General features: G+C 42.6%; 1 protein-coding gene across 1 annotated transcript in view; it reads left to right on the plus strand.

Moving 5' to 3' along the window:
• Positions 1–18,150, plus strand: part of ALK (ALK receptor tyrosine kinase) — a 588,292-nt gene that overhangs the window by 552,667 nt on the left and 17,475 nt on the right. The window contains exons 20-23 of the mRNA XM_075204381.1: positions 4,841–5,027; positions 8,559–8,649; positions 15,188–15,252; positions 16,315–16,444. Of these exons, the coding sequence (XP_075060482.1) occupies positions 4,841–5,027; positions 8,559–8,649; positions 15,188–15,252; positions 16,315–16,444 (473 nt within the window). The remainder of the gene's footprint in view (positions 1–4,840; positions 5,028–8,558; positions 8,650–15,187; positions 15,253–16,314; positions 16,445–18,150) is intronic.

The following is an 18,150-nucleotide window of genomic DNA, read 5'->3' on the forward strand; positions in this document are numbered from 1 at the left end:
TCCCCACACAACTAAGCACACCTGCCTTCTCTCCCAGAATGTTTGAATTTTGGAGAGCCCTCTTGGACTTTCCGAATCCAAGCATGATGTCACGGTTTGGTACTCTGGACTCTTGGACTTGCCCAACTTGATGTTATTCCCAGTAGGGCGCGGAGTCTAACGGACGGATGGTTTTCATCAGGGATCACTGCAAGGTGATTTGGGCTTAGCAGCGTCCGCCCGCAGGTCGCAGTCCATACCAGGAGTGTTAGGCAAGGTCCCAGGGGAGTGGTTGTAAGTGATATGTAGACACATTGGAGATATTGGAATGTAAGCTCTACAACCAAGCAGCGCAGTGAAGACAGATGTAGGATGAACAATACAAGTAGCGGTTTAATGATGACCAGAGGTTGAACAGAACAGTCTGTAGTATATTGACACAAGGAGAGTAATAGCAACGTGTACAGTTCCACTAGCAGGGTAACAGGAGTAAATACAGCTTAGCAATGTAATGGCACAATTAATAGTAGTAGTAGTAGCGTGAACAGTCCAGTAGCAGAATGGAAGCGACAAGTGCAGCTTAGGTATTTGGGACCACAATATTGCAGCACGATAAGAGAGGTACTGATAACAGTCCAGCAAGCAGGGTAATAACGATAAGTGCAGCCTGAGTGGAGTAACCCGTAATACAACTATACGAATAGATACAAATGCAGCAGGAACAGTTCAGCGATAGATGAGGTCAAGCAGCTTGAGCGATACAATCTGTAATGCAGCCGGGCCACAGAGACAGATGCAGAGTAGATGATCCAGACAGCACAATAGTAGAGGTTGGTGCGACTTGAGCAGAGAAGCCTGTGGAGCCGCGACACAGCGGAGACAGGTGTAGCTTGAGCGGCACAGCCCGTGGAGCGGTAACACAGCAGCGTCAGGTGTAGCTTGAGCGGCACAGCCCGTGGAGCAGCAACACAGTGGAGACAAGTGTAGCCTAAGGGATCCAGCCCGTGGAACAGCAACACGGCGGAGACACTGACGATCCAAGTAGACACACAAGGAATAGGCAAGATCCTAATTAGACATGTAACTTGATCAACAGGCCCAGAGGAAAGGGAGGAAGGACCTTTTCAAGTTTGGAGCCAGAACCAAGAACCAATAGGAAACTTGCAACAGACAGACAGGTACTAAGTCTGCGCATGTGCAGATCCAACACTAGGAGCAGAGGTATGCTTAATGAGGGACAGGTGATTGTCTTATTCTTCGGTTATGGAAGCCGAATGAGCACCGTGTGACACATGATGACGCGATTCACATCAAAATGTGTCATCAAAGCCCCGCCTCCCTTTACATGATTACACAAACTGCGTTGTGGCACAGCAAGGGGCAGGGCCATGATGACGCAAAGTGCATCGTCACCCTTACCCCGTCCTTGGGTCCAAAATGTAGGAAAGTATGGTCTATTGGGAGTAGAGAGTAGGCCTGCATATCGACGTACACTGGCCTAACCATGTAGGAGCTACGGTACAAAACCAAGACGTTTTGCAATGCACGTCTGGTACATTTCCTGAATGAGGTCACCTAAAACACTGTGTACACATTTGCACCTGGACAAGCCATGTTGCAAAGCAAGGGGTGCAGCACTGCAATTTAACTTCTGCTAGGACAAGCCTCTCTTCCAACTCTTAATCTGTCCTCCATGAAGCACAACATGGCCTGGCCAAGATGCAAAATTGCACCTTTTAGCCGGATTTACTCCTAACCCTAAATGCGGCTGTAAGGGGGAGATTCAATTTGGCACAATGTGTTTCCGGTAGACTCTCTCTCCATAAAGGTGCACAAATAAATGGATATTCCTTACCGTAACAGTCAGCAATGTGCACAGCCAGACATGATGACGGTGATATGCGGCAGCACATTGTGTTGAATTATATCCTTCCCTAAGTGTTTGCTGAATACAGATAGATCACATAACCTAATTCCTACCCAACATTAGTTTTGCGGCTAATGAGAACGTGAGTAAATAAATTGCATCATTTTGATTTGCACAATGACCTGTCCTGCATCTGCTTTATGTAAGACATCCTGCCACCTTGTCAGTCATTGTGATTGACAGTCTCAGATCTGCTGGAGCCATGCATTAAAGTGCAGCATATGTGCTGGGACTGAGAGTACTGTCACGTGTATATATTTGTATTTCAATGAAAGCTCTCTATATCTTTCCCACTTACTAAACATCAGACAGACATAATCAGACCAAAATGTGTTCGAGATTTAGGAGACTGCAAATAACAAGAAGCAAGTACTAGATATGGCTCTGTATTATATCCTCGGTACTAGATATGGCTCTGTATTTTATCCATGGTACTAGATATGGCTCTGTATTTTATCCATGGTACTAGATATGGCTCTGTATTATATCCTCGGTACTAGATATGGCTCTGTATTATATCCTTGGTACTAGATATGGCTCTGTATTTTATCCATGGTACTAGATATGGCTCTGTATTATATCCTCGGTACTAGTTATGGCTCTGTATTTTATCCATGGTACTAGATATGGCTCTGTATTTTATCCTCGGTACTAGATATGGCTCTGTATTTTATCCTCGGTACTAGATATGGCTCTGTATTATATCCATGGTACTAGATATGGCTCTGTATTTTATCCATGGTACTAGATATGGCTCTGTATTTTATCCATGGTACTAGATATGGCTCTGTATTTTATCCTCGGTACTAGATATGGCTCTGTATTTTATCCTCGGTACTAGATATGGCTCTGTATTATATCCTTGGTACTAGATATGGCTCTGTATTTTATCCTCGGTACTAGATATGGCTCTGTATTATATCCTCGGTACTAGATATGGCTCTGTATTTTATCCTCGGTACTAGATATGGCTCTGTATTTTATCCTCTGTACTAGATATGGCTCTGTATTTTATCCTCGGTACTAGATATGGCTCTGTATTTTATCCTCGGTACTAGATATTGCTCTGTATTTTATCCTCGGTACTAGATATGGCTCTGTATTTTATCCATGGTACTAGATATGGCTCTGTATTTTATCCATGGTACTAGATATGGCTCTGTATTTTATCCACGGTACTAGATATGGCTCTGTATTTTATCCTCGGTACTAGATATGGCTCTGTATTTTATCCATGGTACTAGATATGGCTCTGTATTTTATCCATGGTACTAGATATGGCTCTGTATTTTATCCTCGGTACTAGATATGGCTCTGTATTTTATCCATGGTACTAGATATGGCTCTGTATTTTATCCATGGTACTAGATATGCCTCTGTATTTTATCCATGGTACTAGATACGGCTCTTTATTTTATCCATGGTACTAGATATGGCTCTGTATTTTATCCATGGTACTAGGTATGGCTCTGTATTTTATCCATGGTACTAGATATGGCTCTGTATTTTATCCATGGTACTAGATATGGCTCTGTATTTTATCCTGAGTACTAGATATGGCTCTGTATTATATCCTGAGTACTAGATATGGCTCTGTATTATATCCATGGTACTAGATATGGCTCTGTATTATTTCCATGGTAATAGATATGGCTCTGTATTTTATCCATGGTACTAGATATGGCTCTGTATTTTATCCATGGTACTAGATATGCCTCTGTATTTTATCCATGGTACTAGATACGGCTCTTTATTTTATCCATGGTACTAGATATGGCTCTGTATTTTATCCATGGTACTAGGTATGGCTCTGTATTTTATCCTCGGTACTAGATATGGCTCTGTATTTTATCCATGGTACTAGATATGGCTCTGTATTTTATCCATGGTACTAGATATGGCTCTGTATTTTATCCTGAGTACTAGATATGGCTCTGTATTATATCCTGAGTACTAGATATGGCTCTGTATTATATCCATGGTACTAGATATGGCTCTGTATTATTTCCATGGTAATAGATATGGCTCTGTATTTTATCTATGGTACTAGATATGGCTCTGTATTTTATCTTTGGTACTAGATATGGCTATTTATTTTTCATTTGCACCCTATATGGTTCAGCATATTATTATTGGCATCAGATATGGTCCACCTTTATTCCTACAAAATTAGTTCTTTATACAAATATTCTTTTTGAGCATCATTTTTAGAGAGTTGTTAATAATGCAACAATTATTTTACAATATTTTCCTTCTCTATGTTTTCCCGTTGAAGTGACCACACACAGGGCTAGCTCATCATCCAGTCTGGTTGTTTTAGACTACATTGGGCAAAAATCGATACAATTCTGGATCCAGAACAATTACAGTCACAAATACCCAGCGATTGTCTCTCGCTGCACCCAGGAAAAGTGACAGCCTGTAACTTCCTCTGACAACTCACAATGCAGCGTGAATGATTCTACCAGACTTTTACAATTACCAGCCTGTTGTCCCTCGTCCTTAATAATGAAGTCAGGGTAATGTAATGAGATCCATTGTGTGCTGCTTAATAGCTTCATGTTGATTCGTGGCAGAAGCCGGGACAAGCGGGGGACAGACAGATCTTTATATAGGAGATGTGATGTGCAGGTCACATTCCTTTCACTAGTTTCTCCTTATGTGACCTCACACCTAACATTCATTTATTATTATTATCATTATTATTATTATCCGCATTGTTTTATATATAATTTTACCCAGATAAGAAAGACAGAAAGAGTGTACAAAAATGATATAAAATAAAAACACGCATTTTGATAGAAGGTCAAATGCTCAGCAGAGAGATTCTATGTATCTCATTGTATCAGTGAAGTTGTTAGATTGTATCAGTGCACATGAAGTTGTTACATTGTATCACTGTCACATTGTCGGAGTTCTATGCACTGTCTCCAGTGTACCGCAGGAAGCACCAGGAACTCCAGGCAATACAGATGGAGTTACAGAGCCCGGACTACAAGCTCAGCAAAGTGCAGACATCCACCATCATGACGGACTACAACCCCAACTATTGCTTCGCTGGCAAGATCACATCCATCGGTGACCTGAAAGAGGTGCCCAGGAAGAACATCTCTCTGATAAGGTGAACGGGGAAGGGAAAGTCGCATGATGGTGCCTTATCCGCTGAAAGATAACCCGCTCTGTAAATATAGAAAATAATGTACAGAATATTATACTATATATAAAACAAAACACAGTATACAGCCAACCAAACCCGTATTAGTACATACTGTGCAATATGTTTTCCAAACCAGGACATGAATTATTATTATAGGGATTCCATCCATCCACCCATCCAGGCTCCCGCCATGTCTTGGCTACACCCTCTTCCTAATGGCCCCACCCCCTTGCCGACAGGGAATCAGGACGGTTTGATTCCTGGCAGAGCTACAAAACATCAGTATGTTTGAAGTTCTTTCATCGTTCATGTTACAGTGTATTCTAGGCATTCAGTAGACAATTCACGTAAAAGAAAAATGTCAGATTATCAGATTTCAATGACAGTTACTAGTTTATAGCGTTGAGGCTGAAATCTCCACATAGAGCTGCGAGGAAGAATTAGCGGAAATTTCTTACAGTAATAGCCAGCAATGTGCACAGCCAGACGTTGCAGTGATAATATTTGAATCGACCAATCCACACAGCACATTTCTGCATAGCAAGTCTGCAAAGCTGTCAATCTCTCTCTGCTGTGACAGTGAAGTCCCTCCTTCCAATGTTGCGGCTTGCTGCAGAGGAGTGAGAGAGATCATAGTGGATGTATTTAGTTAAGTGTCCCCTACAACTGCAGTTTTTTAACAAAATATTGTTGGCGCAGCTGAGTGATTCCGAGCTGCCCTGGTGATACTGATCTGGGGCCTGATTCATTAAGGAACTTAAACTAAGAAGTTTCTTATTTCAGTCTGCTGGACAAAACCATGTTACAATGCAAGGGGTGAAAATTAGTATTCTGTTTTGCACATAAGTTAAATACTGACTGTTTTTTCATGTAACACACAAATACTTGATAGCTTATTTGTACACTGAAATTTAAAGTTGATATTTGTGTGCTACATGAAAAAACAGTCAGTATTTAACTTATGTGCAAAACAGAAAACTCATTTGCACCCCTTCCATTGTAACATGGTTTTGTCCAGGAGACTGAAATAAGAAACTTCTTAATTTAAGTTCCTTAATGAATCAGGCCCCTGGGGTGGTGAAGGTCAGATCAGGTCAGTCTCTCTGGACATGTGTGTGTGTGTGAGCTGGCTAGCTGGATCGTACATTCGCAGGGGTACGGAAAGCCCAGATTTAGGCTTTCAGTTCCAGTTAAGTGGAGAGAAAAAGTTGGGGAACAGATACAACATTTTTAAAAATGTAAAAATGTGTATTCATTAATAAATGCTTTATTTAAAGTTTCTAATGATTTTCATCTGTTATCACCATTTTGAGGTTATTCAAGAGTTACCCTTTAATAAATTAGGAGTTACCCTTTAGCTAATTTTTCCCAGGTTGAGGTACAATCCTGCAAAATGAGTTGCAGATTAATTTTCTGGGGGCAGTTGCAGGACTATAAAGTTGGAGTGAAAAGCGCTTGGCGCAGAGGCGTAACTAGCAAGCTCTGGGCCCTATTGCAGGGAGGAGGTAATTGGAGCCCCTGACCCTATTCATATGCCATTCAGTGGGCCCCATTATCTCCATGGGCCCCGGAGCACAGCAGCCGCACCAATGGTAGTTCCGCCACTGGATTGGCGTGTAGTAGACTCACTGGCGCAAGTGGTGCAGGACCGCCATTTTTAGCTGCACAAAAATGAGCCTTCGGATGTGTACATGGCCCCTTTTAACATCCAGTTTGTAGTTGCTTAAAATTCACTTATAACTTAAGGTCAGAAAAATGGATCTATGTATTAGAAGCACAAAATAATACGCCACAAAGAGGCGATAACTTCCTGGAACTTTTGATTCCCACGTGCTGCCGCTCATTGATCCGATGAACTAAAGATTAACTACAATTCGGTGACTTTACTTCCACAGCTTGTTGCCTATTATCATTACATTTATGGCACGCCGGATAAGGATCTTGTGCCGGAGTCAGAATCAATTTGTCAGAGGTTTTAGAGTTTACCAAGATAGATGTGATCCCGGTCTATTCTCCACTCCCCCGAGAGATCTTCCTTCACGTATTAATGATAAATATGTTACAATGTCTGAAGACCGTCACTCACATTTACAGACACGACTCACATACGCAGCTGCAGGAAAAATATCCTTTCGCTCCAATTAAAACTCCTTGTGGTGGATTTACGGATAATGCCCATTCTTACCGCGGCGGCTGACTGTTCTGTTCTTGGAACATTGTAATCACTGAGAGTCCATGATAGTTGCAGTCACTTTAGACACTAGTGAAGAGGTGGAGAGTGGGGGCATTTACAAGAGGAGAAATTGGGGAGCCGCTGTGTTTATTTGTAGCTTAAATACACCTATATCGACTGTATACAATCTACAGGGGTGTACGCCCTGTTGCACGCCCCATTCTGCGTTTTGAAGTGAGTTAGTGTTAATTCTAGAGTCACTTTCTTTGGTCCCTCTAGGAATAAGCAAAATTGCTAAAGTAAAAATGTCAATTCCAAGTACTGTTGAACATCCCATAATTCATGTGAATGTTTCCATTTTTCTCCTATTGTTTCAATGTTAGAGTCTCAATTATGTCTTAATGTCATCAGAGCAAGAAAACATTGAGTCTTTATTTTATGTGTCTCATGTAGGGAAGAACGCCTCCCCCCTATAGACGCACACATGACAATTTCCATGCGTATGTTCACACGTACACACCACAATAGCGTAGGAACAGCGTAGAGATGTTGCTTCACAGTGTTAAAATGAAATGCTAAGGTGGCATTATCATATTTGTACACAATATAATAATATAATGAGATGTCTTATAAATAAGTGAGGATAGTGTCTGGACAGTGTTATTAATAATAATAAGAAAAAAATATTAACATGTGTTATTTAGCCTTTAAAAATCAAATAGGAATCTCTTTCCTGCCGCAGCCCAAATGGTTGCATTAATTAAATAATGTATATATAGACACCTGTGACTTCTGCATATAGGGGTGTGCAGACTCATTTTTGGTGTTCATAGACAGTACGTAAATGGAAACTCAATGTTTGAGTTTAAAATTAGACCTCGAGTGAAATGAACTGTTGCTATAGGGTTATATGATATAGGATGGGAATAGCGGCACATGATTTTGCTCAAGCATATCGGAGCTACAAATGTACCCCAAAAAGTAGCACAATACCAGCGCTTAACAACGGGAAACGTATGTTCTTGACAGACGGGCATAGGGGAAATAACGTGTTCCCACTGCCCACACAGAGTGGCGGCAGACAGTTTGCTGGCTGAATTAATATTGAGTCTGCAGTGCCCAAGTACAGGGGTAGGTGCCCGAGGGAGAAGGGAGCCCTTGGCACCCACGGACACTTCCACCAGCCCTGATGTAGAGACATCACTGCAGTATGAACATTGATCCAGTCCACAGAACAGCTGCTTCCCCTACACACATGAACAGTACATATTATCAGCACTGATCTAATCATTGGAGTTTACGTACTTATGTTTCCTCCACAGAGGATTGGGCCACGGAGCGTTTGGAGAAGTATACGAAGGTCAAGTGTTGGCTACTCCCAACGACCCTGCACCCCTAAAGGTTGCTGTGAAGGTAAGTACATCAGGGAATTATAGGAAAAGAGCTTTTATGAATATTCAGATAGTAGCTGTTTTAGTCATATTTAATTAAACTAAAAAATTTCTGACAAATATACTTTAAAACTAACATCAAGAAACACTTATAATATTTTATTAAAAACTTAATTGAACATTTAGAGCCTGATTCATATCTGAATGTAAGTTCATTTGCATGCCGGTTCTTGCGTGAATTCGCTCTGCGCATGCGTCAGAACGGGACTGACGCCAATGAACGCAATTGCAGGCAAATCACGTTCGAACGCAAATGACACTGAATACTGATTACAACTTCAAGGGTGGAGAAATGCAGTCAATGTAAGGGTGCGGTGCGGCCGATTCAAATCCAGGGTATCTTGTATGTACACTTTATTTAGCCGTATGGTTTGCACCAGTTACAGGACAGGTGTAAGTGCCGACTGATAGTGATGTCACAGCATCAAATGACAGATGATGGTGCCACTAGATAGCACAGAACATGTCTATAAAAATGTATGTACACTACACTAAGAATATTCTGATTTATGCATGTAATGTAAAGAATAAATCATTTTTTTAAAAAAAACTTCACCCAGAACTATTTTTGTTAGTTTTGGGTGGAGTTGTTTGAAATTCGGAGCCTCCAACATTTAGGGGGCTTCATGTGTTAAGAGTGACGACCGGTCTATCCGAGGCAGCATAATTAGCAGCTTCAGTTTCAATGGGGGTTATATCTCCCACAAGGCTGGGGGTCAGGGGAATCAAAATACTGCCATTCTAAAACCTGGGGGCAGAGAAGTATTATAATTTTTATTATAATATTCAGCGGACATCTGCAATACGACACAGTGCCACCGGGGAAGAGAATATAATGCTGAACCTTCATCATCATCAACATTTATTTATATAGCGCCAGCAAATTCCGTAGCGCTTTACAATTGGGAACAAACATTAATAAGACAATACTGGGTAATACATACAGACAGAGAGGTAAGAGGGCCCTGCTCACAAGCTTACAATCTATGGGACAATGGGAGTGTGAAACACAGGGGCATGTGCTACATCATATTGTACACTGGACCAGCTAGAATGCAAAGGTAAAAGTATTGAGTGGGCTGTGTGTGTTGCAATGTTGGTCAGAGGGATGTTGTCTTGTGTTAGCTGTGTAGAGGGTGTAATAGGGTAACCTAGGGAGATACAGAATGCTCTGCGGCACTTTGTAGGCTAAATCATAAGAAAAAGAGACGCTTGAGGTTGTTATTGAGGATTGATTCTCTTCACGCTCACACGTACCCCCTGGGCTATCTGTCTTCCACCATTGAGATAGTAAATTAAAGTTATCAAAAGCCAAAGCCAGGTAACAACTGATCGTTATATGGGAAATTGGCACGAAAGGCAGTTTGTGATAGACATCTTACTTTGAGAATCAAGTATATAATAAATTTAAACTGGGGAAAGCTCAGCATGAGCTAAGCTGGGAGCCGTCAGTGATTGTCAGCTCTCTGATTAAAGCAGTTACCGCGCCAGCATCCGCTATAAAACACTAGTACACGAGAACCGTACATACCTCTTCTGCTGAATTGACGAGACTCCGGAATCGCGCTCACTAAGGCGTCTGAATCAGTAAAGAAGCTGTCTGAAAAGTCTTCAATCATCTGGAGAAGTGAAGTGTAAGGTCCCGAGCAGGTGCTCACTTCTTATAGTCCTTTGTTGTCTGGCAGGCGGCAGTGGGGATAAGTTTCCTCTGTCCCCAACTTTTATTGAACTTTTGTCGGTTTACAAATAATTGATACAAGTGTAGCAGCCACTGCCTCATTACTCCCCCAAATAAATAGCTGCACTAAAACCTCTGAGAAACAGAGAACAACTGTAGTAAAACAGAACAGATTGTAAGGTACCTCTACAGCCTCGGGGGAAGTTTACAGAAACCAAATAAAGTTTCAGTTGCTGAATCCAAAAATAAAAAGAGGAACATGAACAGCTTCAATATTGAGGGAGCCAATAAATCGCCTTCCGTTACGGCTCCTTCACACCTATCTGCTTATTGGCGCTAGTTATACGTTAATAGGTGTATGGAGAGGACATTAGAATAGGTAAAACAAGAGTCAGTGATGTCACTCCTAACATGCTCTTCTAAAATTTTAAAGACAGTTTAAAATTTTAGAACATGGCGCCACCTATTTCTGATGCGTTGCCGTTAGAAGTTTCAGTAATAGTAAGGGGTAGATGTATGAACCTTCTAAAAAAGGGAAAGTGGAGGTGTTGCCCATAGCAGCCAATGATATTCTAGTTATCATGTTCTAGAATGTACTAGATAAATGATAGCTAGAATTTGATTGGTTGCTATGGGCAACACCTCCACTTTTCCTTTTTTAGAAAGTTTGAAAAATCTACTCCTTAGTATAGTATCTGCATATAGGGTCTGATTCAAGTCCGAATGCAACTTGCTCGCAAGTTGGGTTTTAGACAAGAACACGGAACTTCAGCGATGTTCCAAACGCATTCAAGTCAAAGCGTATGTCAAGATGTGTTCCAATTTGAATCTGAGTGTAAGTACGCTCTGCCTAAATGTTGCTTGCCATAGGTAGAGACACAGAACAAACTCTTAACAGTATAATCATTAATAAAAATAGAGTTTTTTTTTTACATTAAATACATAAATCAAGATGCTTTTAATGTGTATTGTGCATAAAATGTGTTTTTATGGTCTGTCTTACTTACATACACATGGTCTGTACTAGCTAGTGGCACGTATATGTGTAGTTTTAAAAATAAATTGTATGCCATGTCAGTGATCACTATCAGTCGGCACTTACACCTGCTCTGTAGTAGGTACACATGACACGGCTGAGACAAACGAACTTGAACTTGAATCAGCTGCATCGGAACGCCCTTAGCACGCCCTTATTGTACATTGCCTACATTAGTCCGCTCCTTCCCTCCCCCGTTCCACCCCTTATGTCGTAAGTAGTAGGTGCCATTTGTGTGCCGGCATTGATTACATGCAATTGCGTTCATTAGTGTACGGCCCTTTTCTGAGCATGCGCAGAGCTATTTCAAGCAAGATACGCTACGTAAACGAGCATATATCCGAGTGTGAATCGGCCCATAGTGTTTGGAATGTGTTATAGCATTAAATTTTGTTCATAACTTTGGTTGTTTCAACATATGTGCAAATGAGGAGCCTTTATCTCCTCTCCCGGTGTCTCAGAAAGAGACATTACTCCTCATTTTCCTGTTTTCAGCCCATGACCCTATGAGATGCTTCATAAATAGAATCTTGAGTTCATTAATAAGCAAAAATGGTTCTATGATTCTATTGCCCCAGTACAAAAAAATGGCCATTATCAACCTTAGCCCTAACATTCTTACCTTGTGCATGCCTCTCAACTGTCTCGATTTCCGCGTGACAGTCCTGCTCGGAGATGTGTTTGTCCCATGGGTGGGACTGCTGGGGGAAAGGGAGGTGTCTAATGGGCATCCCTGGGGGTACACCCACATCCCCTTCGCGATGTGACCACACCCTCATTGCGACATGACCACGCCCAACTGTCTCACTGCTGGGGACAGACCTGTTGGGAGGTGAGCCTTGTAGGGGGCGGTATCTTGGCAGTGTGGCGCAGGGCTGCGATAATAGGAACTAATTTAAGGAGGGTGACAAATGGCATTGGCCCTGGATTATGGATAATACCTGGGTGGCTTGGCTGCAACTGAGCCAAATTATGAATAATAGAATAATTACTGTCTCTCTGATGTCCCTTAGATTCTGTGTCTTCTCTTTGCTTATATCAGGAATGCCCCTGTTTGCAGAATTAATATGCCATATCTACCCTGTGTGTACGCCATAGACTTTTACACACATTTCACCTTTTTCAGTGGCATTTCATAAAAAGTAAAAGTGGATCGGTGGCAATGAAACTCCTGAGATATTACCCATTCTACCACTCGGAACCTGCTCCCCACCCACCACCCTCATATATCAGATCAGTTTGTATTGCTATATTGCAGAGTTACTGCCCCTTTAATTTGTATCTCCGTACTGGGGTTTACATGAAACTTGCTGAATAAACACATAAGTAAGTTATCCACGAGATTGTGTAAGTCTTGCTGGCTGATGATTAAAAACAAAACGATGTGATAAAGTCTGATATTATCCTGTTAGTCAGCAGTTCTGGTCTTTTTTGAAGTCCTACGAATGTCAATACATTATTGATCACTATAGATGCCGGCTCAGCAGCCGCGACAAGAAAGAAGTGTTGTATCAGCTCAGCGCTGTCGGATTCTTCCTTGACGTGTTGGACTATAGTGGGCACTGTCCTGCAAGGTCTTTAGGTCTTCCCAGATGACTAGAGCGCTCTGCAAAAAAAATAACATTTTGTTCTGCATTCCTCTGGAAAGAGTGCAGGAAAACAGCGCCCCCTACATGGAAACATGGGGACTCCCAGGTGCTGCCTTTATTCAGCTTTCCTGCCTGTAAGAAGTTGCTCCCCAATGAGTGAGAATAGAGCTATATGCAGGATACCTCACAAGCACAGTCCCCACATTTGCACATGGAAGCACAGAAAAAATGGTTATAAAAAATTAGGTCTAAATTGACATGTCCTCTTTATATCTACCAATAGTGTCTGTTCTTGGAACCCCCGAACGGGGCGTGGTCATTCAGGAATGTGGTTCTGTTTCAGCAGATCTGGTCGTGGTTTGGGTAGATTATTGGCGGGCTTATCTTGTCCAAATTTTTATTTTTAAAATGCTGGGGGTATGGGTGTAGATGTTACCTACACACATTGGTTACACAATACCCAAATACATCTGTGTGCATTGTAGGCGTTAGTTGAGGATTGCCCTCATTAAGAGGGACCCTTACAGAGCCTGAGTATCGGCTAACAATGAGATTGTTGAACAATAATCAAATGAATAACATCTGAAAGAGATGACCAGCAGAGAAACATTTAAGCTACTAAGAAACATTAACTGACACTAACCACGGAAATAACACACATATCATAATAGAGAGGTTTCACAAAATGTTCTCACTGCTGTTGGGTAGGTCTTGGTATCCACTGCCAGCTGGGAGTCTGAGCACTCTGACAGATGTCCTCTGGATATGGCCTTCTTCTAATGCCCCGAGGTAACAAAGCACGGACTCTTCCTGCTTTAGGCAGGCTCATGTCAGATACCTTAACGTACAACAGAGGCCTAACAGTCACTCAATGCCACCGCTGCTGGGAGAATGTTTATGTTCTTAATCCTCCTTGTACAAAATGAAAGTCGTTTTTTACGTAGTGGAAATGGCTATGCTCTACGCTGCACAGCAAGGAATACCCATAAAAATGTGCCCTATCCCTTCAATTCAATAAACCCTACAAAATGAAGTCTCGTTTTTGCATTGTTCAGCAAAAACAGTTTCAACCATTCTGTACTTATCAAACACCCATGCCCGCTCTGCCCAACTCCTTCTATATGCGGCTGAAGAATTCTGCTCCTTCAGTAATGCTGCCAAAATGCTCCACAAGCCCATGCATTATGGCGGAAATCTAGGCACACCGTTGCACACTGAGGAGCGCAGATCCACCAATAAATTATGTTGCTCCTGGACTATTTTGCACTTAATTGCCACTGTGTCTAGGCATTGTGCACTCTGTAGAGCTTGGATGCCCCCAGAGATCCTGCAGACGTGGTGCTCAGACATTAACTCACAGGCAGGGGGCAGTGTCCAGGCGTTTGTGCCACCACCTGCTTACAGCAGACACAGGCGTGGTATTAGGATCACTCATGCTGTCCAATCAGGCGCTGTTTAGCAGAAACAGGTCTCCTTGGAGCTGAAATATCTCAAGGCATAAACCTAAAGGCTTAACTTAATTGTACATATAGTTTTCATTTATACATAACATGATATATAAAACATTATGTAATCTGTGGCATTTAATGTATCAAATCATAGCTCCCAACATTAATGATTTAAAATTCCACACGAGGAGAGGGTGCAATAACACTAGACGGGGGTCAGGGGCGGATCTAGACTTTATGTTTAGGGGGGGGCGATTTTGCATAATCACGCCCCTCCTTTGCTCTGATTGGCTGGCCTGCGTTAACCCCGCCTTCCGCCAGCGATCGGCCCCGCCCCCTCCCAGTGTGGTCGCCGGCTGGGACCACTCTGATTGGCTGGCCCACATTTAGCCCCGCCCCCGCTCGCGCTTAGCCCCGCCCCTCCCGTTTTAATCGGCGGCTGGGACCTAGCTTTTTGCTGCTAGGGGGGGCGAATGCCCCGATCGCCCCCCCCTGGATCCGCCACTGACGGGGGTGTGCTGCATCACACTGGGGGTATGCTCAGTGTTTCAGAAGCTTCCTTCCCCTCCCGATGTCACACAATGTACAATGTCCCGATAATCGGGATGGCAGGACAGTCCTGCCTAAACCGGGACAGTGGGAGGTATGTACGAAATGTTGGTTATATAAGAAAGAACAATATAAATGAGATATTAGCGATCCAGTCGGCCGTTCATGTTTTCATGCTGGATTCCTTCTCTCGTTCTCAGACTCTGCCGGAGGTGTGTTCCGAACAGGACGAGCTGGATTTCCTCATGGAGGCTCTGATTATCGGGTGAGATGGTTAAATGGTTGATACATTGTTACACGTTTCCATCTGATCATCATTGGTCACTGAATCTTCACTGGTTTCCATTCGAACATAAGAGGCCTGAGTTATATCAGTGAAAAGGAGCTGTATGCTTGTGACACCAGAATAAAGCTCTATAACCAGGCTAGTTGTGGTGTTCGCCTATAGCAGCCCCCTTTCCCTTAGAGCAGGGCATGCTCAGCAGTACTTAGTTGTCCCCAGGTGTTGTGCATGCAGCAGTAGCAGGGGCGCACGCAGGATTTTTTTAGGGGTAGGGGGGTTTCGCCACCCAAAAAAAAACAAAAAACGAGAGAGCTGCCGGCGGCACTGTACTATCCAGCAGCCACGGCGCTGTCAAAGAAGCGTCTGCGGCGGTGCTGTACACACCGCCGCGGACGCTTCTCTGACAACGGCGCGGAAGGAAGGGGTTTCTGGAGACACAGAAACCCCCCCTGTGTGCGCCCCTGAGTAGAGGCTTATTCTGAGAAAGATGCTGGTACCAGAAATATTGGAGGCATCAGTCAGACCATACATAGACCTGAGAGTTAGGAGACGTTCAGGTACACACACAAGCCAGAATAGAAGATTGGGTTCAGTATCCAAATAGAGGTTAGAGTTAGTGGCAATCCAGAATGGTCAAGGTACAAGCGAAAGGTCAGATCAGGCTGAGATCCATTGGTCAGTATCCAGACAATGTTAGAACCTGGCAAGAACAAGCAACAAACAGACCCAAATGTTCAAAGTAAACTGGACCTATCATGGTCAGTGTAGAATGGAGCTGTCTGCACTATAAAGCACTGGCAGCCAATCAAAATGCTCATAGTAAGCCAAGCCCGCACAGCCTGTTTCAGTGCAGTGTGATCACGGCTGCTCGGAGGCATCCATCCCAACCAAGCAGTTGGCGTAGGAGCCTTGCGGTGGAACGCGTGGGGTCACACTGCACATGGCAGCGCTGTCATTTCAGACTGCACAAAATAACCATCTTACCATTAATCTATTACTTGTCACCAAGAGCTGCCTAATCACGCCGTGTGTTTCTCTCCTCAGTAAATTCAGCCACCAGAACATTGTGCATTGTATCGGAGTGAGTCTCCAGGCTCTGCCCAGGTTTATTTTGCTGGAACTTATGGCCGGAGGAGATCTGAAATCCTTCCTCAGGGAGACACGTCCCAGACTGGTGAGAGGAACACAATGGTTTCTTCGCAATGCAACGCCCTGCGTGTCCAAAGTGAAATCTGTCATCCCCCATATCAATCTACACCGGTGTCTTTACATTACTAAATGAAGATTCGTTAAGATGATTTTTGTTTAAAAACTGAAAGAAGCTGCTCTAATAAGAGTTAGGAGCAAAGCAAAAAAAAAAAATGGATCAAATTTGCACCTTGGCAAAACCATGTTGCACTGCAGAGGGGGCAAATTTAAAAGGTGCGGACAGATTTATAGGTGGGAGGGGGCAAATCCTAACTCATCTCTAAACAGCAGTGTAAAATAAAACTGTTCAGTACTTTTGTGCTACGTGCAGAAAGAATAAGTGCATTTGCCCCCTTGCAGTGCAACATTATTTGTCCAGGAGCAAATTTGCACCTTCACTTATCCAGTATGACCAAGGGGATTTATGTAATATTTAGACAAATTAACTGATAATCTCAGGCAGATGATTCTTAAAAGTGACATAAGATTATAGATTTGTTAATCCCTTCCTTCTCTTTAGCCTGGACTTGGAGAAAGTCTTTGACTCTCTAAATTGGCTTTATTCATTACTGTCACGAACACGCTCCCAGCTGCCATGATTTTGGTGTGTTCGCTGTATGAGGTCACACACGATTTCAGTCCGCAGTCTCTCTTTACCTATCACACAAGTTATAGACCTAAGGAATCGCCCCCAAACACCGCGCTCTCACACCCCCAGACACTTCAGGTTTGCCACCACCTATTGAATACTGGCAATAGGACCCAAATACACTGTCCCACACTGGCACACAGGCTTCTAGTTATCCACGGACTAGCAAGACCCACACCAGCACACAAAGAGTTACCTCTTCACACCTCCCGGGTGTTACACAAATGTAAATGCAAACACATAGCTTGTTAATCAAATGTATCAACAAATCACACACTGACATTCCAAGGGTTAACTTGGTTGAACTCTCTTCTAATAGGCTAATGGATTCGTTAAAGTATCAAGGACGCAACTTATTAAATTATAGATTTAATATACAAAAATACAGGGCATACAGATAAAAAAATAATGAATAACAATTAATAGATTGACATAACAAGCAAAGCAGATACTTCCCAGAGAAATAACTCCCCCTTCAATAAACCGGTCATAATCTCCCGCACATTTAAATACCAAACATGATGGGATTATGACAATGTGACATACCTTTTCCAAAGATATGTGATTTTAGCTGTTCACGGATACCCCCCCTGTACCTGTCATTCACAACCCTGGTGCGATTTCTGCTCCTCAGTATGAAGTATCACCCAGATTTCCCAAAATATGAACTGTAAAGGCATTTTCCTTCATCTAATATATAAATGCTTAGTGGCGTCTGTGTGTGTGTGGAAAAAAAAAACAAGTTGCAGCGCCACCTGCTGGGCAGAGTTATACACTGACCTACTAAATTCTTAGTGTGTGTGGGGAAAAAAATCAAAAAGGGCTGAAATTTGGTAGGGCTCAAACTAATTTTCGTGAGGTAATTTTATCTCATGAACACACATGTGTAGAGGCGTGCGTTAGTGTGTGTGTGTGGAAAAAACTATTTTCTCAGAAAGGACTCATCCAATTGACCTGAAATTTGGTAAACTGACATTATTTGACCAAAAAATTAGAATAGTCAAGTCAGTTAACTTCCATCATCCCCCCTTCCCCCCGTGGGA

The sequence above is a fragment of the Mixophyes fleayi genome, chromosome 3 (assembly GCF_038048845.1).
Source record: "Mixophyes fleayi isolate aMixFle1 chromosome 3, aMixFle1.hap1, whole genome shotgun sequence".
Lineage (NCBI taxonomy): Eukaryota > Metazoa > Chordata > Amphibia > Anura > Limnodynastidae > Mixophyes > Mixophyes fleayi.